The 27,854-nt window shown below is 42.5% G+C and overlaps 1 protein-coding gene across 1 annotated transcript; it reads left to right on the forward strand.

Annotated features, from left to right (window-relative positions):
- The first annotated feature begins 22,458 nt into the window (after nucleotides 1–22,458).
- On the forward strand, nucleotides 22,459–27,788 carry smu1a (SMU1 DNA replication regulator and spliceosomal factor a). The gene is made up of 12 exons (XM_076105234.1): nucleotides 22,459–22,579; nucleotides 22,917–23,127; nucleotides 23,418–23,570; nucleotides 23,774–23,884; nucleotides 24,078–24,206; nucleotides 24,309–24,428; nucleotides 24,553–24,669; nucleotides 25,038–25,165; nucleotides 25,266–25,392; nucleotides 25,579–25,746; nucleotides 25,891–26,043; nucleotides 26,825–27,788. The coding sequence occupies exons 1-12, from the start codon at nucleotides 22,554–22,556 to the stop codon at nucleotides 26,921–26,923; spliced, it is 1,542 nt and encodes a 513-aa protein (XP_075961349.1). The 5' UTR covers nucleotides 22,459–22,553; the 3' UTR covers nucleotides 26,924–27,788.
- The last annotated feature ends 66 nt before the right edge of the window (nucleotides 27,789–27,854 follow it).

The raw sequence follows: 27,854 nt of genomic DNA on the forward strand, positions 1-27,854 counted from the left end.
TCTCTACCCAATGAGCCACGGCCGCCTCTTTAGAGGGATCTTTTGGTAGAATATAATATCATCAAGTACGTTTTAGTGTTATTTTTTAGTGTATAAACACCTGAAAATAAGAATTGTTGAATTGCTGCATTCTCTCTAGTGTCCACCAGGGGGCGACTCCTCTGGTTGTATAGAAGTCTATGAGAAAATGACTCTACTTCTCTCTTGATTTATTACCTCAGTAAACATTGTAAACATGAGTTTATGGTCTCAATCTCTAATTTCAAGTCGTCTTCAATACAGTATGATGTTCATTTAGTACATTATGGTCCATTTAGAGTCAAACAGACCATAAAGCAGGGGATGTCTGGATGTCCGGTCTGGGAGATGTCTGTGTTTTAATCCTACAACTTTAACCCCTTCGCTGTGTTTTTTCAGTTCCCGAAAGTCAATTGTAACATTTTGAATGGCTAAAAATGTATTATCCAACGTTCGGTTGTACTCCGAACTACGGTTGTGCGACGAACAAAAAACAAGAGGGTGACAGTCAAAATACCGACCTCAAGGCCTCAAACCCGTAGTCCACAAACCAATGTGGGGCGTCAGGGGGATTACATCCTCTTCTTATTCACTATGGTTTGACCCAATGACACAAACATAATTGGACTAAAAGCAGCCAACTGTTCCTGGGATTGTCTAATTTTATGCTACGACAATAATGTGAAATAATCACATAATATTACACTTAGTGGCCCTAAATTTAGGCTTAGCTTCGGTTAAAGAAAATTAACATTTAAGAAAGAAAGAAAACTCCCAACCACCCCCACCACCTGACTCCTGTCTCGTCCATGTAATCCAGGGCCTGTCGCACATTTCATGCAAATGTCTTTGACATCAGGGTTCATGGGTTCTCTCACATGAACGTCTTGTTACCATAATAACCTCTAATACCATCAAATCACATCTCTAGGCGATTCCAGTTATGACACAAGTCGTATTCAAAACTACCCTTTTTTTCACCATTTAACTCAAGACACACTGAGTGCTTTCCTCACTTTTCATGGATACTTTCCTGTTCACATAATGACTCAGCGATTGTCTGCTGTATAAAGACTTCACTAATGATGAGAAATGACATGAAATGAATGACACAGCATGTCACAAATGGCTCATTCCTGTTATTGGTACAACAGCCTGTGATTTCACCAACAGCCTGTAATTTCTCCCTCATAGCAAGCTGGGGTGGAGAGAACAGGCAGGACCTGCGATTGGCCTATTTATAGTGAGAATGTGTGTGTGTTGGTAATGAGAGTCAGTCAGTCAACAGCCTGAGTCATTTCAGTTGGGCGGGACCGCTCTCTGCCGCCATTAGTGGAAATGTCAACACTGAGGTAAAGACCCTGAATTATTTAAACTTCTACTATTGACACATTGTGTTTGCATTCACGCCATCTCCCTCTCTGTAGATTTTCACAGTGTAGCCGACAACAAACCTCCTTTATGCTCTCTCTTCATGTTATATGCAGCTCCATTGGCGTTCAGGCTTAAGTGGAAACAAGCCATTCATCTTGGTGAGCGGTCGCATGTCTCATCACTAATTAGATGTCTCTGAGAGATGAGAGCGATGCAGTCAGCTGTTACTGCCGTGACTTGTTTCGTCAAAAGCTCGCATCCAATCCGAGATGCCAGTCCGTCCAAAACACGGGCAGCAGAAGCAGACAGTGTTTGATCATGAATCTATTTACCATCAGGAGTTCTGTTCCTTTATGTTTGCATATTTATATGTCTATCTCTCTCATGTGACATGGAAGTTGACAGAGTGCACTGGTGATTAATGGTGATTGGGTCCATCAAACTTCGATCTTTCAGCCTGGAGACCGCAGTTCAGTTCCCCATGTGAAGTCAACGTTGATGTTTTTTTTCACATAAATTGCGTACTTCAGTAACACCACTTCTGTATTTATTTTAACACAAACAACGTTTTGTTACCTAAACCTAACGAAGGATTTCTGTGAACACGGAGGTTTATTTTGAAAGTCTTGCAGGCTTTTGTAGGACAAACGCACAAAAAACGAGTAGTAAGTTATCGTAGGATATCGTACGAACCTACCAATTAGTAGAGATGTAGTGTTGGAAACAACCTGAGACGGGTCTGATCGTAGCTGCAGCTGGCGTTCCTGTGCTTTGTTTTTTCCCTTTGAATACAAGAACACGCACTTTTTCTTCTTCTGTTTTGTCAATGCACAGCTGGTTTTGGCTGTTAATTAATACCGTTGCTGTACGTATGTTAGTGTAAAGACAAAAAATGAATGCGGACAACAGTAAACATGGTCAATAGTTTGTGTGTAGGCTGAGTGAGGACATGTGGACGTTCATGATGGTAGTTCAAGTACACATTTTTGGGATATTGAGAAAACAAAAATTATTAATTTGACAGTTCAAAGTTTCATTGAACGTTTTGCTACTAGCATCATTACATTATTAGCATCAAAAGGTGTTAACGTGAACGGTCTCCAGCTAATTTAATAAGTAACAAAATAAAACGTTTATCACATTGTGACATTTATATATTCCACAAATATATACATACACACATATATATGATGTTATTTCAGTCTAATAATTGATATTAGTCCAGAAATGTTCTGGTTTTCACAAATTCAGAGTATATTACCATGAAAGTCAGAAAAACAAAGTACGCGAAGAAGGTTTTTTTCATGTTTATTTGCACATGAAGAATAAAAACAAAGTTAAATGAAAAAGAAAAGGATAAGGCAGAGGATAAGAGACAACAACTGTGGGTGAGACGGAGAAACTTTTGTTGCACAAAAGAAGAACAAGTTATTTTATGTGTTTTATTAAACTAACATGCGGAGTGACTCACCTTATTTCAAGCTGTCATTTGTTTGAGTAAGAAACTCAAAAAACAGGCGAAAAGTGCACCGAAAAAAAAGTCTTCCTTTGTTTTATGGAAAAGTAGACTCAAGAAGAGGAGATAGTCGGGTAAATCGGACAGAGAGAACAAATCCTCGACACAATATAAAAATAATCACAGTTTTTCGGCTCATATTGCAAAGAACAAATCCCAGTCCTCTCGAGTGGCCTTGGGGCTAGATAATTGCTCAGCAGTCCCACCGTCCGGAGTGGAAAGTGCAAACTAATGGCACCTGACTGCCTCCCCAGCTCATTGGTGGAGGGAGATTGGACTGACAACACTGATAACGTTGATCCCTCCATCTTCCTCGCGCTCTCGGTCGTCATTCTGCTCCACCTCGATGTAAAGGTCACACCTCCAACCGTCTCAATGGAGCTGCGGCTGTCGTTCCACATGATGAACTGAGGTCTTTGTCACGGAGGCGAGAAGCCAACCTTTTCATCCACAGAGCACCGCGGATGATGAGTTCCAAAATTCGTCGGCGATTTGAACAGTCTCGCTATAGTCTTCGCTGGCTATAGTGAATAAAAAGCCATTCACTGGTATTGTTAAACCTTTTGTATGAAAGTCCTTTTGATGATCTGAAATACTGCTGGTTTTGTATGTAAGTGAGTGAACATACAAGCCAGGTGCTTATCAGTATGATTACATGGAAAAACAGCAAGGCTTTGATTGCTGACTGCATGGAATTAAAGACCATTGTGTTCAAAGCGACACACGACTCACTCATATCCAGTTAATTAAAAGCTTTTATTTGCTGTCGGAAGCCCTCCGAGTTTGCCTATCTTATTGTAAACCTCCTTACCCTATTTAAGCTCTGGAACTGGGGGGAAACAGGACCTTCTCCATTGCTGCCCCCTCCCTCTGGAACTCTCTCCCCCAACACCTCAGACATTCTCCTTCACTCCCCTCTCTCTCAAGACTGCACTCACAACTCACCTATATAAATCTGCTTCTGCTGTGGTGCTAGTTATGTAATGTTATTGTTTTATTAACTGTTAAAATGTCATTTAAATGCTTTGTTTTTATTGTTTTGCTTTTACTGTTTATGTTTTTCTCATGTAAAATACCTTTTTGAAGCGCAGTAAAAATAAATGTGTTCTTATATTATCATTAAACGTGAATCAGGCTTCTTCTGGGTTTTAATCCACAACATTTGTAAATAGCTACTGACATTTAAGGGTGATTGGACAGTTTAGGAGATTGTCATTCTGGATCATCAGGACCCAGGTGCGTAAATATAATAATCCTACAGATCAATTATAAGATCTCCTCCTGAACAGATTTCACGATCAATCGATGGATTTGTTCGTAGTTTCGCTTTTGAAATCATGCTGAAATCACTCTGTTTCAGGTCTGTTCACATGTCTGCTGTCATAAAATATTGGGGTTGGAATCCACTTGGAAGCGGACAGTGACCCACCTTTCCCAGCGGTTCTGTTGTTGGTCCACACCGCGATTAACAGCTTTCTCACCAGCACAAACAAAGCCGACTATACACAGAAGAACTCTCTGGGGTCTGGTTAAAACGGAAACAAACAGGTTAGGTGTGAAAGCACCTTAGAGTCACATCTGTTCCAAACTAAAGAATCATTAGACCTGGTTTATTTATTAACACCTTCAGTGTAAGATTTATCAAGGCATGCCACAATGATGGTTAATGTAAATAGTGGTCATTTCTTCTTTCATTTATTAACACATAAACGTATCTGTGTAAATTGCAGGTCTGTAAGGTCTGTGGATTATCTTAACCGGGTCATGATTTCTGGAAAACACTTGAGAAATGAATGTTAAGTTTTTTAAATCCATTGTTTTGGTGCTTTGAGTGTCCTCTGGTCCCATTAAAAGACAGACATCTCTACGGCTGATATCTCCTAAACTAGACAACTCACACCAAAAACCATCTAGATTAATAAATGGCACTACAGGAAAATGTGCATTTTTGATTTAGGGGTGACCTGTCCCTTTAACACAATGAATTTGGTTTTTCCCTTCAAGCAACGTCAGCAGGATTGCAAACCTCCAGTCAGTGTGTATACACGTGTGAGTGTGTATAACAGAGTGACAGAGAGAGAGAGAGAGAGAGCCCTCAGGACACTTGCTGCTTTTAGAGCAGGACAGCTCTGAGCCCCGGGACAAAACCCCGACGTCTTCTGGGTCTTTCCGGGCAAATCCACCATAGCTGTAAGGAAGTGATGCGTGTTTTTATGTTTCCAGTTTATTCGGACTAAACAGAGGAAGAAATGTGGAGTTAATGATTCTCTGGCTTCCTTTTCAGGTGCACATAACATACATGCGCGCACGATCCTGATACGACTCCTGGTGGCTTTCAAGTATATTCAATACCAAAGAGTCTTGTAGATGATGACTTTGCTTCCCCTCCCTGACTGTGGACTAAAGATATTATCAAAGCATCACAGTCCCTGCAGCCTGCTTACAACAGCAGTAACATGAGTGCGTGATAACTGGCTCGTTGAGAGGAGGAAGTGTTGGTCTCTGTGGACCGCTAGCTGAGGAGAGGTGTTCATGTTTAATTCATCCGTAATTTGGGACGCGTAACTTGATTTCTTACTGCTGCACATGGTCAGCTCCCCTCCAGACAAAGACCTCCCCAGCAACACTTCAGCAGCTCTGTAGTTTGAACATGAAAGTGCACTCACAAGCTTCAGTAGAGAGAGGACGGGGGCATCTGGACTCCTTGTCTCTCACTGGACGTTCCCTTAGAGTGCTGCTGTCTGATAGCGGCAAAGCAGTGACCCCACAATCTCCTGCTATGAATAAAAAGAGGACATGAATATTTCAGCTACAAATGTTTCCCTTGTAAACAAAGTGCAGTGTACATTCATGCCTTCTCTTGAAGTGAAGGGTATTTACTGACGTATTTTATATCGTAGAACAAAATGATAAAATCTCTTAAGCTTGTGTTTAACCACCGGCCTTCTTCGACTAGTGCTACAAAACAAAAACTGACTTCGAGACAAGGGAACCGGAATATGCCATAAATATTAATGGTGCAGCTGCTTCAGGACCCCAAAAAAACCATCTTCCTACATTATGTCCTGACTACAACATTGGACGCTCTCTGTCCACGTTGAATCCGTTACTATTCACTTCTGTTACATCGTGCAGTAAGAAGCGAGCACCTGACAATAGAGCACTGGCCTTAATCAAGACTGAGGTGGACCCAACAGAGGCAGCATTTGCTCGGCCTTGAGGCTAACGGAGTCTGAACGGAACCACATTTCACTGTGAAATTCTTTATGCCTTGTATCTCTGACAGCAGATATTGAGACGACACTTTTTATTCCTCTGTGGGCGAATCAGTACATAAAAGTCCCCCCTCCCCCCCCCCACACGACAGCTGTGAACTTGTGACTCCCTTCAAACTCATTTTTCACTGTGAAATCGCAAGATCGCAGCGCGAGATCAGCGATTCTTTTTATATTGCCATGAAAACTAAATTCATCAAATCTCAGTAAAAGCCAAGTGAAATTTCATGGCATGACTCTTCGCCCCGCTGCAAGATAAAGTGGAACCTCAACAGCGAGCACAATCTGCATCCCGGCAACTAGTCTGAGAGGAACACATTCGCTTATCTGCCTCTCTGACGTGGCCACCAGAGACCAGCCGTGTGTGCAACATCCCGAGGCAACATGTGATTACGCTATCAACTAGCTATTCAACAGCCATTATTTTATTGTCATACAGGGTGAGAGTCTCGACAGGGGGCGCGGGGGAAGCCAGGGGAAGCCGAGGCTGACTGGCGATCCTTGGGGAGGGACCCGCCTCGGGGGGGGTGGGGGAGGCTGTCGGCTGAAGAAGCATCACAACATTCTGTCTCTAACAAGGTCTGTTTACCTGCACCAGGAAGAGACAGACGACCTAATGCACAGTCACACACACACACACACACACACTGGTACTAGCCTAATGGATATGCCAGAGCGGCAGAAAAACACTCCCATTAAGTGTGTCTGAAGGTGGATTGTCATGGAGGTCTCCCCAAGGGACACGATGACGTACAAGATTTAAAATGATATTGCTTTTCAACCGTGGTTTATTAAGATATGTCAAGAAACAAATACAGAAGATAAATAAGCTACAGTATTTGTGAAACGGTCTTGACAGTAATCCATATCTGCGCTTGCAGAACAGACTTGTTGGTATGTCATCTGACTAAAATGGAAGGAGCTGTCATGTCTTTGGTTTGTTCTCAACAACCGTTCATCTGATCAACTTCACACATGGACGATGTTTCGTTGAGTGTCGAGTGTGAGCTCTTGAGATCCACGTTGCATGTTACACTTGGAAATAACCTGCTGTTAGCAAACGACGTGCACATTCCAGCATTGCCAGGCGATGAAACTATGTCATGGAAAGGTGTATTGCACAGGACCCCAAGGAAACACAGTGTGCAATAGAGAACTAATACATCGTATTGTCAGCAACAGGCTTACCATCAGTGCTTACCAATCCCAAAAACATTCCTCTGTACTCTCACAAAACACTCATAAAACCAATTGTGTACACAAGATATTGAGCATTCTTTCTAATGGCCATCACATCATATTTGGCTGAAGGAACATGATAAGGTAGTGACCATAACCTCTTAGAAAATATGTTCAAATACTATGGATTCGTTATTTTAGTTTTTTAGGATTTTTCTTTAAAGATGTGGAGAGAAACCAGGGACATTGCATTAACGTGAAATGGGCCTTAACAACTTGACTGTCAGGACGCCCCCTTCTATCACTACTTTGTTTTAATTATGTCAATTACCTGCAGAAATGTTCCTGCCCAGTACTGAAGATAAACCATATTAAATGCATGTTATATACCACAAACTAAAACAAAGCCTTCAAAATGTTATTGATTTTTGTCCGAAGATTGACTCCTTCGTATAAATTGAGATGGATATTAGGAGTCTATGTAGGAGCGTAATGGAGTAGACGTGCAGTGAACTCACAGCCTGGACTGATTGCGCTGGAGCTTTGAGAGGGATTTCCTCGACACAAATGCTCATTATTTGGACTTAAACTAATTCTATTTCACTTTGGGGAATGAGAGGAGGGATATCACTGTAACGCTTTAAAAGGGGCGGGGGGAGCAAACCCGACACATCCGACCATTAGAGTCACAAGGCGGGAGATTGATTAAAAGTGTACGCGTGAGTGTGTGAGGCAGAGCTCGCAGGAGAGTAGAATGAAAAGATGTATTGCCTTTTGAGAGTATAAAAGACGAGGGGGTAAGTTAATCAGAGCAAAATGAGATGACCTTTAATATCTTGTCGAATCTGCCCCAAAATTCCCCTGAGTCGCTCTGATTGTGTTTGTCCTGTTTTTGCAGCCCGGCGGCGGAGAGGCCGACTTCAAGAGAACGAGTTTGATAGTCGATAAAAAGAGGCGAGAAGATGAGATCTCATCCTTTCAGATACGATCTGCTGAAGCTGAAGGAGACCATTTGTGTCTGCAGCTTTTGTTTTTGCCTTTTCTGGTTCAAAGTGTCATCTAATGTTCTGGTTTCTTTTTCTCATGAATATTGTATGTTTCACTCTCAGCGGGTTTTGAGTGACATGGTGTGGTCTAGTGAAGCTGTCCACAAGGATCAAATCGGAAAGCTTTTCTGAACCTCTGTAGGTGTAGGTTGCCTTTTGTTGCTAACCAATGAAAGAAGAGAAGACCGTGTTATACTCGTCATTTGACAGCTCGACTTTATCCAGGATTGGATCCGGTGTGAGTGGTTTCAAAAACATTTCAGACGTTTCAGATTGTAATCACACTTCAAGTGGTGTTCATTTGTGAAGATTATTTTGCTGAACAAAACCTGTAATTACCATTAACTTGTGTTTCCCACAGAGATTATTTTCTGCAATAAACCACAATTCAATGGAACAATCCCATCGGCCTTTTTGCGACGCTAACTTCACTGGCTGGCCTGCAAAAATACATCATCCTGGCTCCATTCTATTGGCAGTAGCAGAGCGTAGTGATTGGATGAGGTGTATTGTTTGATGTCCTGGATGTCGGACGGACCTGAGCCATTCACAGCACAACAGGTGATAGCCTCAGCTCCATAGTAAACGCACAGACATGGGACCATTGTTGGTCTTTTCATCTGACAGAAAGCAAACAGGCGTACCTCCCCAAATGCCGAACTATTTCATTTTTTGTTTTGCCAGCTAGATGACACAATACCTGAAAAGAGAAACTAAATATATAAGATCATATAGGAAAGTCAGATTCTGAGCTTAATTACCACTTTGGAATTGGATGAAAGGAGGAGCTGTTGGAAACCTTTGCACTGAACAAATTAAAGTGGCTGTGAACGGTTTAACAATTCCACAGATAAATGATAAACTACAAAGGAAACCCTCAAGTAAACTCTACATTATTAAAGAGGTTCGTCTGACTTCAGGTTCACATGCTGCAGCATCCTGAGTTGAGGACCAGGTTCATTTATCTGAAACTCGCCCCAGATGTTATTCGCATCTCCACTTATAAATTATTGATACAGCCGAGCCCAAAAAGTCTAAATGTCATGGGTGTTAATGAGAAATTCACTTTGGAGTGTCTGGAGAAATGTCATGCTGTGGAGGTCAGATTGAAGCCAAGTAGAGCGCATGAGGGCTTGATCTCATTTGTGTGTGTGTGTGTGTGTGTGTGTGTGTGTGTGTGTGTGTGTGCCATTTCATTGTGTTTCTTTCTGTACCACAATTTAACTGTGGACGTCAAAATATGAAAAGGACAATGCTTGGACAATACCGTGCGTTAATCTTATCTGAATAAATGCATTTTAAAATAAGTTATTGGGCAAAGAAAAAGTGCATTCCCACCATCTGATAACTGGATAATAAGAGTTCTGGTTGTTAAGAAGGCTGGCAAAAAGATGTTTCTCATAGAAGGACTTCTAGCTGCAATACCATACGACTGGATTCTCTTATAAGTGCACTTAACCACCAGGGAGACCCGGCTGTGTGTATTCTGGATCCGTCTCTTAATATCTCCTAGAGTTTCGGCGCTCAGACAGCGATTAACACAGCAAGACTGAACTGCACTGAGAACCCCGAGCAAGTTTAAAAAGCACATCTGCTCACAAATTATCAACACTGAGAGGGTTTGAACTCTGAAATACCGCATATACTATTTGGTGGAGAAGGGAAAAAGGAGCAGTAAGTGAAGCTTTATTTGAAACACCTTAAAGAGCAAATCAGCAGCTGGGAATCTTGTTTTTCTGTCCTCTGGTTTAACTCATCACCTTCCTGCAGTGATGTAGAAATGTACTCCTGGGTGTGATCAGTCCACCGTGACATCACCTCTGGGTCAAAGCTTCTAAACAGAAACACTGATTTTCAGCCGTGTATTCAGTTGCTCTTTAGTATTCTCTAGAATACAGCACATGGTGGCACTTAATCTCATAATTCCACCAGATCATGTCTTTTTTCTTCGTCACGTGAATCACTGTCCAAATGTTCAGTATGTGATGGGACGTCCAAGTTTTTCCCAAAAAGCTAAAATGGACATTTTTGGCAGAAACCAACAACTAGTAAATATGCAAAAATAACTGGAAAATGTACACACAGAATAAAAGTACAACAATGAAAAGCAAAGATAAACAAAACCAGGATAACAATGTTGATACAAATTAAGAAAAAGGCGTTTTAAGTAGTGAGGTCCAGCTAAAAGGGCCATAGTGTGCAACAATCTATATGAATGTAGCTTAAAGACTAAAGCTATGGGTTGTGTTGTGGGTTGTCTATATTTGAGATTAAAAGCTGAGATCGTGGCAGCATGGCTTAAGAACAACCAGCTACGCTGCAGAGAACCTCCCCTCACTGGAACTGCACCGAAAGAACATTTGAATCAAAAATTAGAAACGACTAAACTAAAATTTGGATGAGAAACAGTCCACCCTCAGGGACTACACTGTCAGAGTGCCCTTGAGCAAGTCAGAGAAACACCAAGCCCTCTGCTCCGTCACTGCTCAGCAGACTGTGGTTGTATTAGGCTGCATCCTGGCGTGATTTCATTTAACTGTGACTGAGTCTGATCACATTAGTGATAAAGAGGACTCATGCTCCGTCAACTTTCCCCCGAGAAACAAGATAAGATTAAAAAAAAAACTTTATTGATCCCTGAGGGGAGAGCGGCAGCAGCAGCGAGGAAGAGAGATCCACGAAGAAGAGATCTAAAGATACGGAGAAATAAGACTGAAAAGGCAATGAGGGATATAAATAAAGCGATAAAACAGAAAATATATTAAAGATCGTCCTGATGTTTAATAATGGCATGATGTAATGTTACCCTGACTATGAATACAAACAGAGTGGGTTCATATGAGGAGACAGAGGACAGAGAGGAGGAAACCGACCTAAACTCTACTCTGAGTCATGATTTCACTGACGCTGGTCAGCAGGACACATCATTTAGCCCCGAGGCCACTGGCTTCTGCTTATAGTCCCTCTGCAGAGCCCGGAGAACAGGGTTTCACATCGAGCTAAAGATATCTGCAGTATCTTCTGTAAGTACCACCAGGCTCAGTACACAGTACTTAATCAGGACTCATAAAGGATGCAGATGAAATGCAGATGAAAGAGAATAAAAGGTGTTTTCACCGCTGTTTACGTGTCTCCAAAAAGTCACCGTGACTATGTTTTAAAGAGTGGATCTTCCCTCTGTAGTTTCACACAGAGAATGTTCAGTTGAAGCTGAGATGTGAGGGATCAGTGCAACGTGGGAAGAGATCTAAAGCAATGGTGGAATAAAGCCGTGTTTCCACTGCATGCTACGGATGAGTTCTGCTGCAACAATTTTGACGGTTCTTTATGAACACAAGTCTCTTGAATATGTTTTTTGGGGTGATTCGTGTGATAATAATATTGCAAAATGTACCTTATTCCCCTTTGAATATGTTTTCCCTATTTTTCTGACCTTATTAAAAACTAATATGTATTTATTCTTTCCTTTGCCGCATGAACTGGACTAGAACATTTCACAAGGATGGAAATAATGAAATTACCGTAAAGTATTATTATTACACAAAGAAATGAAATATTTCATGTTTAAATATTACAGTTTTGTGCCATATGGGTTATGCATGAACAAATATATTCATATAGTGCAGCATGAATAAAAATCTAAAGTATCTCAAATCTAGTATTGTATAAAATATCAAAGTATAAGATATTTCCACTGATGAGGACCATGTGATACTGTTTGAAAGCTCAGTAAGTGGACCCTGAGTGGAAACATGTTCACGGGCCTGAATGAGCCGCTCTGCTTCCTAAGACAACACGGCCAAGAAGTCGTAAAAGTGACAACTGAGCAAACTCCATCCACAGGTGAAGACCACAGGTGTTATACGCTTGACAAGCCCCAGCAAATGCAAGTGCGACTATTTTGTCAAAAAAATTAAAAGACATAATTAATTATCCAACTTCAATCACTAGCTCATCACAGCTCCTTCATGTTCACTGAATGTCATGTTCATTCAGAAGGAGCGCTGTGACAGCAGAGCCACGGGACAGAGAGAGGAAGCAGTGACATTTCTACTTTCTTCTTGCGGTTTCTGCAGGCGGCCCCCTTGAGAACCTGCAAGTTCTTTTATAATAAGATACTTGAAAGCACACCACGCTGGTGTGCTTTGGAGACTAATTTCATGAAACGTGGGTTTACCAGCTCCCGGATTTAAGGCCTGCTGCACAACACAAGACAGAACCCACGTCAGCTTGCAGGCTAGATAGTCAATGAAACAGCTGTAACAGCTGTAAATGTACATGCAAATGTGACTTGTGTCCGGTGAGATGCTGGTGTGGTCCCGACTCTTCAATACCTCTAACACCACACTGTGTGCCCATGCCATGAAGGTCACAACAGCAGTTTGTTTAAATGTATTTAAGCTGCCACCAGTTAAACAGTTCATTCATAATTAAAGAACATGTTCACTTTATGTTTGAGTATAAAAAGGAATAACTTATTGTAATATTTTTAGTTAGGTTTTAAAGTCACAAACTTGCCTCTAATGACTTATTTGACTACTACTGACTATTCTACCCAAAGAATGAAGATGGCTCTGCCTTTTCAACAGGATAAATAGCTAACGGCACCATTAACAATCATTTATTAGACATTCATTCTTCTTTGAATGACAGTATATTTAAATGATATTATGATTTATTCAAAAGAGTTTGCTTTCAACTTCGCCCCGACCTCTCATTTCCTGCTCTATCAATGTTTACGCCGCTGGACTATCGGCTGATGATGATTTAGCTTTTTATTCATCTCATCATAAAAAAATATCTGCGAATGCAAATACGTACGATCCGGTCGCAGACGTTGCGTCGTCTCTTAACTAAAACTACATCCTCACATCTCAAGTTGCTAATCGGACTGTAAACATTGACCAGTGCACAGAAAAGGAAGTCTTGGCGTGGATATCCGTCATCCATTATCTGCTTATCTTAGATGAAATGGATAGATGATGGGCTCTGGGGCTGTAATAACACTGGGTGTTCCTCTCTGCAGGGAGAAACCAACACTGCACTGGATATGCTTTTGAGTCTTATCAGCTCTCCAGTGTTGGCTTGCGTGGGCTTTAGTGTTGTGTACGCTTTTTACTCCACTGAATGGAGGTTTGGAAACACCTCTGCTCTCTGACATCATTCATTCCTTCCATTCTCCTCGGCCACAAAAGACATTTAGTGTTACATAATCTCTCCCTTCAACAGAAGACGCCTGAGGATGTTTTTCTTTCTTACGACTCTTTACAGAAATAAATCATAAAAATGGGATTGGTAATGATTTTCAGAATAAATATTGACTAAAAGGAACGTAGCGAGTCGCCTGGAGCAGCAGCTTGTGCATGCAGAGCTCTCTGTTATCAGTGGCAGGCTAACGTCTGTGTAGCTCAGTGCAAAGGGCAGACACTGCCGAGGACAAAGGTTTGATTCACTGTGTGTCCAAAAGTAATGATATGCAACATCTTAACATCAACAAATGTCTGAAACGTAGAGTAGTGATTGAATGTGCATCCAAAACACCCTTTATTTCTATGCAGTGGTTTATTTTCTGTAGTAAAGATTCTCTTGTTGTTGCATGTTGAAATGATTTTCTCGTTTCCAATTCGTTCTGATGTAAATAGAAGAACTGGGCAGGATGAGCATAAAGTGTTATAACATGTTATCGCCATCTTCAGAAATGATGACTTCTTCCAAACAAAGGAATAAACCAACCACACTCTTTGACTGTAGAAAGGCAGAACGACGTCACAAAGTGAGTGAAATGAATGAGAAATATAGTGACAAACATAAAACATGATGGACAGGATTATCACTTTAATGGATGGGATACAAATCCTATACTTCTAAAGACGTGTTAACATTGTGAAGAACATGTTGGAGGCTGCATGATTGCATGTACAGGAAGGAGGTACAACCGGATGTGTGTTTGCTGCAGAAAGCAAGAAGTGAGCTGCATGACTCCATGAATGTACAGAGACAGCGGGTCTGGAGTAAAATAAGGGAAAACAACTTGAGTCCCTGGTGAGTTTTGAAACCGGAGCTGTCTCTCTCACACACACACACACACACATAAACACACACACACATAAACACACACACACACACATAAACACACACAGTGCAAAAACATTTGATCGGTGGAATTAGCACAAATAAAATTGGGATGAAAATGTGTTTTCAGTCTGAAATATATGGAAGCTCATTCCGCCACTGTGATGAAAACATACTCGTTATGTTGAGATACTAAGTCACTATTTTGAGATATAAGTCAGAAATTTGAAATAGCACATGTACATCTCAGTATTTTGAGATAGTTTCTCATTATGATGACTTACAGGATATATTTTTCATCACAGAGGGCGTTGTGGGCTTCCATAGAGGAGCTTTGTCTCACCAGAAATGGTAGAATAAAATTCCTTTATTGCAATGTTAATATATGTTCCAGGAACTAGATAACACTACTTGTACTTCTAGGACTGGTTCTGTTTCTCAAATAAAGACTAAAGGTTTAGCCACCTCCCCCGTGGACCACCTGACTGCCCCTCAGAGGTCAACAGTGGAACACGGTCGATGAAATTACTTTGTCAAAGGTCTCTGAAGCTGGACTTTAATTTACTTTACTTTACCCTCCACAAGGATTTACTTTACTGATGTGAACAAATCCCCTGAGAGTGTCCATTCCATGATACACCCTGCTGTAATAAATGGTGGTGTGACTGTGGCCTTCAGAACAGAACATGTTACATAAAATGAAATACATAGAAAACCTCAGTGTCCTTGATCTGTGAATAAAGGTTGATTTGTTTATGGATGAATCAAACTGAAAGGCACATCAGATGAAAAGCATCCACTTAATGACTTTCTGCAACAAAACCATTCTACGTACTTTCTGAGGCCTCGAGCCAATTCTGTCTCTCAATCAGTAATCAACATGCTGCAGAAGCTTGAAACAACAGTGAGCAGTCTGTTCCACCCGTTCAAATAACCCAGGAGCCGAATGTTTCTGCATCAGACACACGGTGCAAAGTGAACACACCATCTCCCTGTGAGTTTCACTTGATAGGCAGCAAATGCTATGTTTTTATACTTGATAGGGAGGAATAAATAAGAATGACTTCAGTTAATAGAAATAAAACCACCATGCACGATGCACATTTGGTCCAGCACGATCTCTACTACAAATCTGCTACAACCCAGAGTAAAAAATCAGTTTCCAGTCAGCTAGAAAGCTATTAGATTTAGTGTAATGTGATGTTATTGTGTGAGATCACATCAAACCGAGCGATGTCTGCCTCAGACAGCTGTGGAGGATAAAACCGTCGCGTTCTCTTTCTGAGCACGACCGGCTCCCTCTTTGAAGCTCACAGAAGGTGTAGGGAGAGACTGACGGATGCTCACACTCCAGTCCACCTGAGAGAGAGTGTGTGTGTGTGTGTGTGTGTGTGTGTGTGTGTGTGTGTGTGTGCGAGTGTGTGTGTGCGTGCGTGCGTGTGAAAGTGTCCATGTTTTTGTTCGCAGGTGTTTTTCTCTGCATCACTGAGCATTCATCCTCAAAGATACAGCAACAGGCTCCTTCAGTCAGCAGCACATTTCTTTCTCTACATGTGTGTGTTGTGCCTACAAATGAAGTCATGGAGAATAGTCTGGCTTTTCTCTTGTGGAATACTGGATGTTTTTACTTTGTCCGGTTGTGATAAATCAAGAAAAGTCACTCTTTGGCAGACCTGCTACATTCATACAGTACAACAGTATAACCTGTGACAGAGGGTCCTGAGTTCTGCTTTTCATTAGGGGACACAAACCAAAAACTTTAGGAGCCACTGATTTAATGTATGTAGCACATAAGCACAGTTCCAGTCTCGAAGGGACTTTATTTTAATTTTATGATATTTTATTTTAGGCATTGTCATTTTAGTCTCCTTCAAATCATTTCCATATCATGCATCATAAATCAGATATTCAAAACGCAGATATGAACAAAAGGCCATTATAATACTGTGACCTTTCCAGATGGGTTATTCCCTTACTTCCATTCATTTGTGACAGCCAGGCCGGTTCCTATAGAGACAAAATGCCATTGAAACAGTAATATAACACAGAATGGTGCTATAGGACAGATGAGGAGAGGCAGTGACATTTCAGATTTCTTGTTCCATTTCTGCAGTCGCCCCCCTGAAGAACCCACTAGTGATTTTCAGCCCGATCCAATATTTGACAAGGGCCCATGCACGCCAGTCCTGTCTCTATAGATGACAGCTGCCATGGGGCACGGTGACAATCCACGGCCCATTATTTCAGCTTGAAACGGGCTCCCTGCTGGGATCTGCTACTGTGGAACAGTGAAAATCGCCTCAACTGGCAGAGAACGAAATGTCAAGGACTTCCTTTTAAAACCAACGGGGTCTCGGAGGCCAAGTGGACTTTTGACATGTATGCTTGCATGCTATCGAAAAAAAAGCCAAGTATGTCATTTTGGAAGGGTTTTGAGGAAAAAGGCAAAATCTGTTCTGAAAGCCATTCGTTAAATACTTCAATGTGTCTAGATTTTGGTCTCTTTCATGGCTTGGTTTAAGAGGGACAGAATACAAAATGATCTCCCCTGTACATTAGCTTGGGTGTGTCTTTCTCATGAAGTGCACTCCTGTCTTTGTTCGAGTGTTTGTATCCCATCCACTAGCTTTGTTCCACTCCAACAGCACACGTTAATTAAGCCACCACGGATGAATTTATTCTATTATTGGATTCTCTCTGCCGGTGAGTATCCCAAATGTGCCCAAGTCCCCTTGCACTTCATGCGTTGGTGCAGCTCAGCGCGGCGTCTTGGGACTGTACGGGAGAAAACAATGCGATGGTAATCCTGAGAAAAAGACAGGGAAATTGGACGTGAACATGTTGCCCTCTTCCCCTTAGGACTGCACTCCCTTCAGCAGAGGCTGACGGACGATGGATTCACTTATTATCGTGCCTGTGCATGCTAATGAGCGAGGCACGGGGAATCAATAACTCCTTGGGAGGAGTGTGAGGGCCATACAAATACTCGGACAAGCCAACAAACGAGACAATCGCTCCAGTGAGAGTGCGCAGAGACGCTCCATGCATACGCATTGCTTCTGCTGTATAAATTATAAGACAGATCCTAAGAAAATTACCACATTAATTAACTGCAAATAGCCTCCCTTTGTCTTCTGTGTTTTGCATAATAACCTTATTTCAACCTGCTGAATCTCCCCACTGTGAGCTCTGTTGAATGTGTTGTTCCGAACACAATTAGGTTTTAATTGTGAGCCTCGATAGAATGATCAGAGCCTTTTGTGACTCTGCATCTCAGAGGATTGTTACGGTACGATACAAGAGATGTGCTTCTCCTGAGGATAGAGAAGGTTGTCACTTTAACTCTTGAGACTGGTTCGTAAGATTAGAGCAAGAAAGGCCAACACGTCAGTCTTTCCTTCAACAGAGCAGCTTAGTATTTATTCATAAGCTGTGAGGAATCCTCACCTGTCTTCAAACAAAGCAAGTGCACATAGTTTGCATGAAGTAGAGCACAACAATTAACAGATAAACGTCTTCATTACCTTCGCCATGGAGTTATGTTTTTGGTTTGTTTGTCTGCAGGATTACGGAGGAAACGCTACCGACACGAGGGTGTAGCATTGGCCAACAAAGAACCCATAAAGTTTTGATACACACATTTTATTTCACAGCATTGGTGGAAGTCTACGGTAAATGGACCAAGGACGTTTCAAAAATGTTACGAGTTCTTCCTTGACCGATGCTACACCTTTCCACCAAGTGTCATGGGAGTCGGGCGCGTAGTTTGCAGTGCTTACATTATACATTCAAACAAACTATGATACCCGTCTCCCAAACCATTGTCACTACAAAGGCTGCAGAGCAATTTAAACTCTTGTTTAAATTCTACATAAATATCACATGATGTCATATTTCTGAACTATTTTTGCTACTTTAGCATGAATTGATCTTTCAGCTTCTGTTTTGAACCGTTAGTTTCAACCAGCTGCTGTTGTTACACAGATGCTTAACCTTAAAGGCTCAGGGCGATGCATGTACACTGGTATTATGCAGGTGTTATCATTTTGACCCTCCAAAATCACGCCTTTCACCCCCACTCTAGCTGAAAAGATGCTGGTATGTTGCATGAATGTGCATAAAACCCCCTCGGGTGAATTCCCAACCTGACAAAAGAAGGCTCCTCAAGTTGTAGATGTCAGACTTACATGAATAGAGCTACTGGAAGAAGCAGAGATAGACCAGTAATTGAAAAGACAGCGCTATACTGCGCTCAAAACCATCCACTTGTGTCAGCACTTTGTGGGTGTTTTTTTGGTAAATACGACGGCCTCGGGAGCCTTTCAGCTGAGGAGAAGCAGACGCATTCACCCGGTAAGTGGATAGCTTCTATTTACATTGTCACGGGTAGAGAGGCGCCCTGCTGCGTATCTCTCCCATCCAGACCGCTCGGAGGCTAACATATATCAGTTCACATGTTTGCAGCCTGGTACACTGCCGTACAGGCACAATCCCATTTCCAGCTCAGTGCTTTATCACCTTGATGACCCGAAATGTATCGCGCTCCAATGCAAGCTGCCGCGGCATGAACGACACCCAATTCTTCGTCTCTGTATGGCTTTGTGCGCCTCCTCTCCGGCAAACTGAACACAGTTCTGCAGCTGCAGTTTTGCTCCTTATTTCTGATTGTGTGTCAGGAAGATTGAGAATTTCAATTGGGGTTTCTCAATGAGTCCCCTTTGGCTTTTCAAGTGCGTCCATGGAGAATAATGGACATGCCAATAGTCAGACCCGAGCTGCAAACAACCTACAGGGACAGATCCATCAAGATTTACCACCATCACCATCACCAATACCTCTCAGACACACACCTCCCACCCACTTCCACTTGTGACTGGAGGGCTGACTGACTGTCGGATAAATCAGCAATTAGCAAGGAGTTGTGAGTAGCTCCTCGGCAGCAAATTAATGGACCTTTGTTCATTTTGTTTGGCCAAAGGGGTACACTGAAGGGCGGAGCTCTTAAAGAGACATAAACGAAACCAAACAAAGCAGTGAGGGAAATGTTGGGATCGGAGCGCTTTATGAGAATGCATATTTTAACTTGCATATATTATCATTTTTCTACTCTGACGTGGATCCTGAATTTTACATCTAATCCTGAGTTAAACCATCAATATAAAACCTTGTTTTTGTCATCTGCATCTCAGTGTTTGGTAATGTGCAGTGCTGAGCTGAAAAGCATCTTTGCTGTTCAAATCTCATAACAACCCGAGCATTCTACTCCAACAACACACCTGTAATCCCCTCTGTAGCTGCCAAGACATCGCAAAGATTTACTATATTACGTGTAACTTATTCTTATCTGTTTTATCCAGATTAAAAAGTATTGTGACGGAATCTCAGCTACGACATACAGCAGGTGTTCTTAGTTCAGGTGAGCTCAGAGAGAAAGTAGTTCCTTTTTTTAAAACACAGAACAAAGGGAACATTTGTATAAATACATTTGTGTATGTTAATAGAACAACACTAAGTCATCATTTCATTTAAATCTTTTTTTTAATGTCATGTCACTACAGAATTTTGTATTTAAGTGAAACCTTCAAACCATCATCTCCTCCCATTCAGCATTTCCTAAAGTGCGTCCTGTTTCTTTATCAGCCAAATCAAACCCAAATATAGTGATGCAACAATTGACAGTTCGTTATGTTGGGGCATACTACAAATCCAGGATGGAGCATCATGCTAGGAAGTAGGGCAGCTGCCTGGTGTCACAATTAAAATTGTAATCTGTCATAGGATTCAATCCAGATCACAGTCTCCATTACTGTCTTGACAGATCCAGCCCTGCACGGATCCCCCGCCTCCCCTCACTTCTTCCTCACCCCGCTCATCATCCTCTCCTCTGCCGTGTTGACACCAGATCGATTCATTCATCTCTTAAACAAGTTGCCGTGGCTCTACGCCGTGCTTTGTTGTTATTGTCAGAGCTGTGAGCGTTCAGTGTGGTCATCTCACTTCAGCATTTTAAATGGTTTCCATGAGAACACAAGAGATTGGGATTGGGAGGATCGTGCCAGAAATGCAGAATTGTCTGATTTGTTTTGTAAGAGAAGTCGATTCAGAAGCATTGAATCGCAAATACATGCTTGTATTTTCACAGAAGGGTTTAGTTCATGAATATCATGATTTGGTCATTTTGTCTAAAGTGTAAACAAATGACACACTTTTAAAATACTTTCTCTTTTGCTTTTTTCCCCTCAAAGACACTGAGGGAATCATAGCTGGGAAGTGTTTTGATGCCAGACAGTTAATTCATTGCACCGTCCACCGCCCACTGAGCAGGTGGAACATATGTGTGTTCTCACCAAAAATGTAAGTTTCCTTTTCTGACAGACCAAAGAGAAGAAGACATGTCTTTGTGTTGGTAATGTGTTCTAATTATGAAGGAAGAGGGTGACTGTATTGCACGGCGAGAACGTCACCTCACATAATTTAAGACTTGTCTTTGTTTTTCTCAGAAAGGATGAAGTGATTACATTACAGCCTTTTGTGTCGCTGTCATTCTTCCAGCGCGGCGGCGTCTCCCTCATTGGGAAGCATTCCCCAAACAGCCTCTGCTTTGTCATGCCAGGAGATGGCAAAAATTATATTGACGTCTTTTGTCCTGCTCTTATGTTAATATATTCAGAATGACTGCGGTGGTATGGTATTGTGTGTGTGTGTGTGTGTGTGTGTGTGTGTGTGTGTGTGTGTGTGTGTGTGTGTGTGTGTGTGTGTGTGTGTGTGTGAAAACACCACTCCTCTCCTCCCCGTCCTCATTGCTTTGCAATATATTTGTCCATCTGCGAAGGCAAATGAAACCAAAGGAGGTCTGGTGTGTTCCTGGTGCCAGATTCATTTCCAATGTGGATAGGGCTCACTGTGGGATTATGTCATGATTGCCCAAAACAATCCAAACCCAGGCTGTGGGGCTGCAGACTGAAGTGGCGCTGCACTGAGCATCATCATCATCATCATCATCATAACCTTGAAAGACCTTCACTGGCAGAGAGAAGAGAGTGAAGAGGGCCTCTGAGTCATAGATGGGCGGATAGCGCCCCCTGTTGATCCTCCTGGAAACCAACCAGGAATCCAAGCAGACGGGGATGGTTGTGCACACTAATGCGGAGAAGAGGCTCATAATAATCACAGCGTAGGTCTTTTTATTGATAGTCCCAGAGGACACAAACCTATCTATGCTTTAATTTACATAGAAGGAGGTTGGAGGAAACCAGTGAAACCACCAATCGACAAACTAGTCATTCTGATTTATTCTCATGTTCAATTCATTTCTAGCAGTAATCCTGCTGGTGTCCATTCGGGGCTCTTCAAAGACCCTTGTTGGTCCCTGGACTCCATTTCCAGATTAACTGATCCCAGGTGTAATATTTAATCTACTCTATTACCACCATGAAGGCTTATTATTTTAGGGGGATAAATGGAGTTTAATTAAATTGAATACAACTGACCTACAGTCAAACAAATGTACACATAACGTGCATATGTAGGCACATTATATAAATCATAATGATGATATTATTATTGAATATACATTTAATAACATTTTCAGTTTTGTTACTACCCCAAATTCAGTAGACCACACAACACAACAAATCTGTGCAATATAAATACACTGTGCAATACAACAATTATTCTGTCTGTATATATAATATTTTAGTTATTGTGGATTGTTTTACTTTTTTACTTATTTAATATTATTTACTGTTTTATTACTTATTTACTTATTTATTTGATCGTTTTTTTATTATGTCTCTTGTTTGCACTATCCACTATGCTGCTGTAATCCTGTAAATTTCCCTGCTGCGGGACTAATAAAGGATTATTTCATTTCATTTCATTTAATTTCATTTCATTTCATTTAATTTCATTTCATTTAATTTTATCACCTCCACACGATGAGTGTTTTATTTTGAAGGTCCCTGGCTCCTCCCAGTACTTCCGTGTTTGCGTCTGTCTTGCGTGCCTCGTCTTTGCTGCTCCTGCAGACTCAGTAAAGAGTGTCTTGTGGCTTCTGTTTTGGGATAAATAATCATGTCTCTGGAGGTGGAATCCGCAGAGTAAGTAGTCCAGATAGTTACAGATAAAGCCAAGTTATTCATATAGTAGTTATATTGCCAAAAACTCTGCATTTTAATAGATGTTTAGCTATTGAGGCCTGCCTCATCCTTCGCTGCACCGCTAGCGTTAGCGCCCTGAGCTAACTTAAGCTAACAAGCTAACTTAAGCTAACTTACAGTCTCCCCCATGAATACAGTTTGCTCTATATTAATATTACTCAAAATTATGCACCAGCATCCAACAAAGTCGCCTCAATCATTGCATACAAAATGCTTAAACTTAGCTATCTTACATTAAACGTGTATCCATATGTCTGTCACCGTGTGTTTCCCACAGCGTGATCCGTCTGATCATGCAGTACTTGAAGGAGAACAACCTGCAGCGGACTCTGGTCACCCTGCAGGAGGAGACCACCGTGTCTCTGAACACCGTGGACAGCATAGAGAGCTTTGTGGCCGACATAAACAGCGGCCACTGGGACACCGTCCTGCAGGCCATCCAGTCCCTCAAGCTGCCGGACAAGACCCTGATAGACCTCTATGAACAGGTGAGGGTTGGAGGAATGGTGGTCTACAGATAAACTCATTGTCAATTTTACATTTTGATATCCTTCTACAGTCCCAGTGCATCTATAGTGACATGTTATTGCCTTCTTTTATTTAGTTTTCTTCCACTTTATGCACTTAAATCACCAGGTGTTTGATTGCTTAATATTGTGTTGTTGTTGTTGTTCTCCTCTCACCTCCTCCTTGGTCTGCAGTGCTGTTGGTTTAAGCATGACTGTGGTCCCTTGTCATGGTCCTCTAAATCTGAACGTGTGTGTTGTTTCCCGCCCAGGTGGTGTTGGAGCTGATCGAGCTGAGAGAGTTGGGTGCAGCCCGTTCCCTCCTCAGGCAGACCGACCCCATGATCATGCTGAAACAGACCCAGCCGGAGAGATACATCCACCTGGAGAACCTGCTGGCTCGCTCCTACTTCGATCCCAGAGAGGTGAGTCCCAACCAGACGCGTAAAACAAGATGCAGTCTTTGTCCAGGATCAGTTAGAACCCGACGCTTCAGCTGGTTCTTCATCAGGGACACATGTTTTATACCTACGTTTGTTATTCAGATCCAGAGAGCATTATTTAAGAGAGACTCTACTACATAAATTAGTATTTTTGTTTTTTAACATTTGTGTTTGTTGATGTCCAGGCGTACCCAGACGGCAGCAGTAAGGAGAAGCGCCGGTCGGCCATCGCCCAGGCGCTGGCCGGGGAGGTCAGCGTGGTGCCGCCCTCTCGTCTCATGGCTCTGCTGGGACAGGTACGTGATCCAGAAACCTGCAGCTGGTGATGAGTGACAATCCTCAATACTCACCATAAAATAACTAATTTGTGACATATTGGCAACATATTTGCATAGTCCTCCCTCTTTATTCACGTTCCCCATACTTGCTAGTTATGCTAACATCCAAATACAGTGCTGATGATGATTTTTCAACATTCTCCTCCTCCAGTCTCTGAAGTGGCAGCAGCATCAGGGCCTCCTGCCTCCTGGTATGACTATCGATTTGTTCAGGGGCAAAGCTGCCGTTAAAGATGTGGAGGAGGAGCGCTTCCCCACTCAGCTCAACAGACACATCAAGGTACCCACACAGCCAAGCATTTGGTTTTGATTTTGCACTTCCAGGAGTTATGATACATTTCATGACTTTCTCTGACGTGACTCGTTCCTCTTCCCTGCTCAGTTTGGACAGAAGTCTCACGTGGAGTGCTCCCGGTTCTCCCCCGATGGTCAGTACCTGGTCACCGGCTCTGTGGACGGCTTCATCGAGGTCTGGAACTTCACCACCGGCAAAATCCGAAAGGTAGCTTCTGCAAAACGACGACACATAAACCAGATGTGCTGTTTAATATGACACCACGTTTACTGTTATCATTCCTTAATGACTTGTGCTGAGTTGTAATCATTGCGTGCATTGTGCCGTACAGGATCTGAAGTACCAGGCTCAGGATAACTTCATGATGATGGACGATGCGGTGTTGTGTATGGGCTTCAGTCGGGACACGGAGATGTTGGCCACGGGAGCCCAGGATGGAAAGATCAAGGTAGACGAGAAACGATGCTTCCGTTTCTCTCATTGCTTCTACGTCCTTTTGTTGCTTCACAGCTAAAGTTATGGCGAGTTTGATGAGCAGCTTCTTCCTTCAGCACACGGGGGTTATAGCTGCTGTCTCTTGTACACAAATCAGACTAGCAGCTGGTTTATGGTTGGTAAAAAATCATATAAACATCCTTTTCGATGAGGTGTGAAAGGCTGTAAAGTCAGAGATAAATGCAACTTTCTCTGTGCTGGTAAACCTTCAAAATAAAACCCAGATTATCACCAATGATAACGGTATAATGAAATCCAGAAAAACAGCTGTTTTCCTCCAATAGTATGAAATCCACTTATTTGCTGTGTGTGTGTGTGTAGGTGTGGAAGATCCAGAGCGGTCAGTGTCTGAGGAGGTTTGAGCGCGCTCACAGTAAAGGAGTAACGTGCGTGAGTTTCTGTAAAGACAGCAGTCAGCTCCTCAGCGCCTCCTTCGACCAGATCATCAGGTAAACACACCGTCGCCTGTTTATGCTCCTCTTCACTCCACATCTTTTTTTAGGATAACTTTGTGAACATGCTTTTAAATTCTTGTGGTTTTTGCTTCAGAATCCACGGACTGAAGTCGGGTAAAACTCTGAAGGACTTCCGCGGCCACACCTCCTTTGTGAACGAGGCCACGTTCACTCCAGACGGACACCACATCATCAGCGCCTCATCGGACGGGACGGTCAAGGTGAGAGAAGAAGTCTCTACAGTGAATGTCTTATTAGAGATTTCTAAGAACTATAATTGACAGCAAACTATATTTTTGTAACTTTTTTTAATGGAAAATTTAAAAAGCGCGTGCGCGCTGTGTATCTTAAGCCACGCGTGTCTGACTCAGTGTCTCACCCCGCTGTGTTTGTCGACCCTTCTCCAGATGTGGAACATGAAGACCAGCGAGTGCACCAACACCTTCAAGCCTCTGGGCACGTCGGCCGGCACCGACATCACGGTCAACAACGTCATCCAGCTGCCCAAGAACCCGGAGCACTTTGTGGTGTGCAACCGCTCCAACACGGTGGTCATCATGAACATGCAGGGACAGGTGAGTCCACAACCTGGAGCAGGAAGTCAGAGCCCGGTGTTGTCGTGTGTTCTCTCTTAAATACTGAGCAATAAACCTGGAATAGTGTTTCTTCTAAAACTGCCCCTGCCTACCTGCTCTGTGTGTTTGGATGCTCTTGTGTAGATCGTGAGGAGTTTCAGCTCCGGTAAGAGGGAAGGCGGTGACTTTGTGTGCTGCACCCTGTCTCCCCGCGGCGAGTGGATCTACTGCGTGGGCGAAGACTTTGTGCTCTACTGCTTCAGCACCGTCACCGGCAAGCTGGAGAGAACGCTGACGGTACGTTCACTGATCCCAGATCAAAGCCGGAGCCAGAAATATCTCAGTGCATTCCCTCCTCTGCTTCTGCTTAACGGTCTGACGTTAAAGTTTTGATTCAAGTCTTGAAGCTCTTTTGTCTTGCTTATTAAAGTTACTGTGAGGAACTTTCAACTGGTTATGAAACAGCGTCACTGTGACACTGACGCCTCATAAGACCTACGTCAGTAAACGAGGCCGTCAGCAAGAAGATCGGCTGTTTCTATAAAGTTATTCTGAATGCGGTGATACCGTGTACGATTCCGGGGCAATCGGACGAACTCATGCAGGTTCACCAAAGACTCAAGCAGATCCTCCAGTAGAGACCGGTCCACCGTGGACAGACCCAGATCCGGCTTCACTGCAGCCTTGGACCTGCAGTCGGAGCTCCGGAGGGAGGAGGAGAGCTCAGCTCCCAGCAGCAGCAGCGTCTCCTCCTCCAGGAGCAGAGCTTCTCTTCTCTAGGTGCCAACACCAACACCACGCTGCTGGAGACCCAGAACGTATTGCTGGACCCGCTGGAGGGAAGGGAGGCACGGGAGAACCAGAACTGAGAGGGGCAGACTCTCAGACCCTGCTGCAGTAGAATCAGAGGTTTTCTAAAGAGACTCTGGTGCTCAGAAACACATTTCCCACAAGGACGGCCAAAATCCACACAAACTGAAAGTTCCTCGTCGTAGCTTTAAATGACTTTAGAAACAATCATAACAAATCTAATCATTTTATTCATTTATTTCAAACGCTCTGTTCTTCCGTCCTCCAGATCCACGAGAAGGATGTGATCGGAATCGCCCACCACCCCCACCAGAACCTGATCAGCACCTACAGCGAGGACGGCCTGCTGAAGCTCTGGAAGCCTTGAAGGTGTTTCAGCCCAAACTGAGACTGGACGTTCTCGCTCTGGACGCCGCTCTGCCCGTTCTGTTCTCTTTACAACACTGGAGGGGGGTGACTGTGAACTTGTATCCATGTTGACGATCTCAGCAGCTCACCTTAGTACGGGTGAATCTTCTTTTTTTCTACGATTGAAGCCGTGCAGCTGAATACAACCAATGACAGTTTGCGGTGTTGGAGCGTCGGCGCAGTAGATCCTTATTTACCTGAGACAGTTTGTCCAACACAGAAATGACTCATTATTATTTTTTAATGCGACGTCATTTTCTTTTATGCCATTTATGAATTTGTTAGCGTAGGTTCGAGTTCTTTCGCTTTTGTAAAGAAACTCAAAATGTGAAGCAGACGTGTGATTATTACTCTGAACTGTTCGTTACACATTGTTAAGGAAGGTTCTCACATTTCATTCATTCATCCGTGATAATGTTTCAGGTAAAATAAATTAAGGTTCTGCTGTTCAGAGACGGGAGCGGAGGTGAGTGTAGATACTAGTTCCTCGGTTTTGTTTTGAAAATTCCACTTTTTTGTAAATATATTTTCTATTTGCATTTTAGTTTTTCTCCAAGAACACCTGGTTAAATAGTCTTTTGTTGTTTGTGTCTTTGTTTTCTTCCCTCTTTTTAAATTTCAACACGTTATGGCATCACTCCAAATTCTTTTATATATATTTTGTATCCTGAAATTATTAAGTTCTTTCAACACGGAGAACCAAATAATACATAAAATGAATAATAGTCATTGTAATACATTTGGAATGAGACTTAATACGCCGATGTACAAATGTCCCATTAATATATCTTGTCTGTGCCATTAAAGCTGTTTAACCAGAACAATGACGAGAAATCACCTTTTTAAAATGTGTTTACTTGACGTTAAGAGAACCTGAAAATGTAAAAAAT

This window comes from Anarhichas minor, unplaced genomic scaffold, assembly GCF_050575085.1.
Source record: "Anarhichas minor isolate MPS153535 unplaced genomic scaffold, ASM5057508v1 ptg000031l, whole genome shotgun sequence".
NCBI classification, from domain to species: domain Eukaryota; kingdom Metazoa; phylum Chordata; class Actinopteri; order Perciformes; family Anarhichadidae; genus Anarhichas; species Anarhichas minor.

Coding starts and splice junctions, on each gene's coding strand:
- smu1a (XM_076105234.1), top strand. CDS start 22,554: ATGTCTCTGGAGGTGGAATCCGCAGA. Junction 23,885..24,077: donor TCATGGCTCTGCTGGGACAG/GTACGTGATCCA, acceptor CTCCTCCTCCAG/TCTCTGAAGTGGCAGCAGCA. Junction 24,207..24,308: donor AGCTCAACAGACACATCAAG/GTACCCACACAG, acceptor TTCCCTGCTCAG/TTTGGACAGAAGTCTCACGT.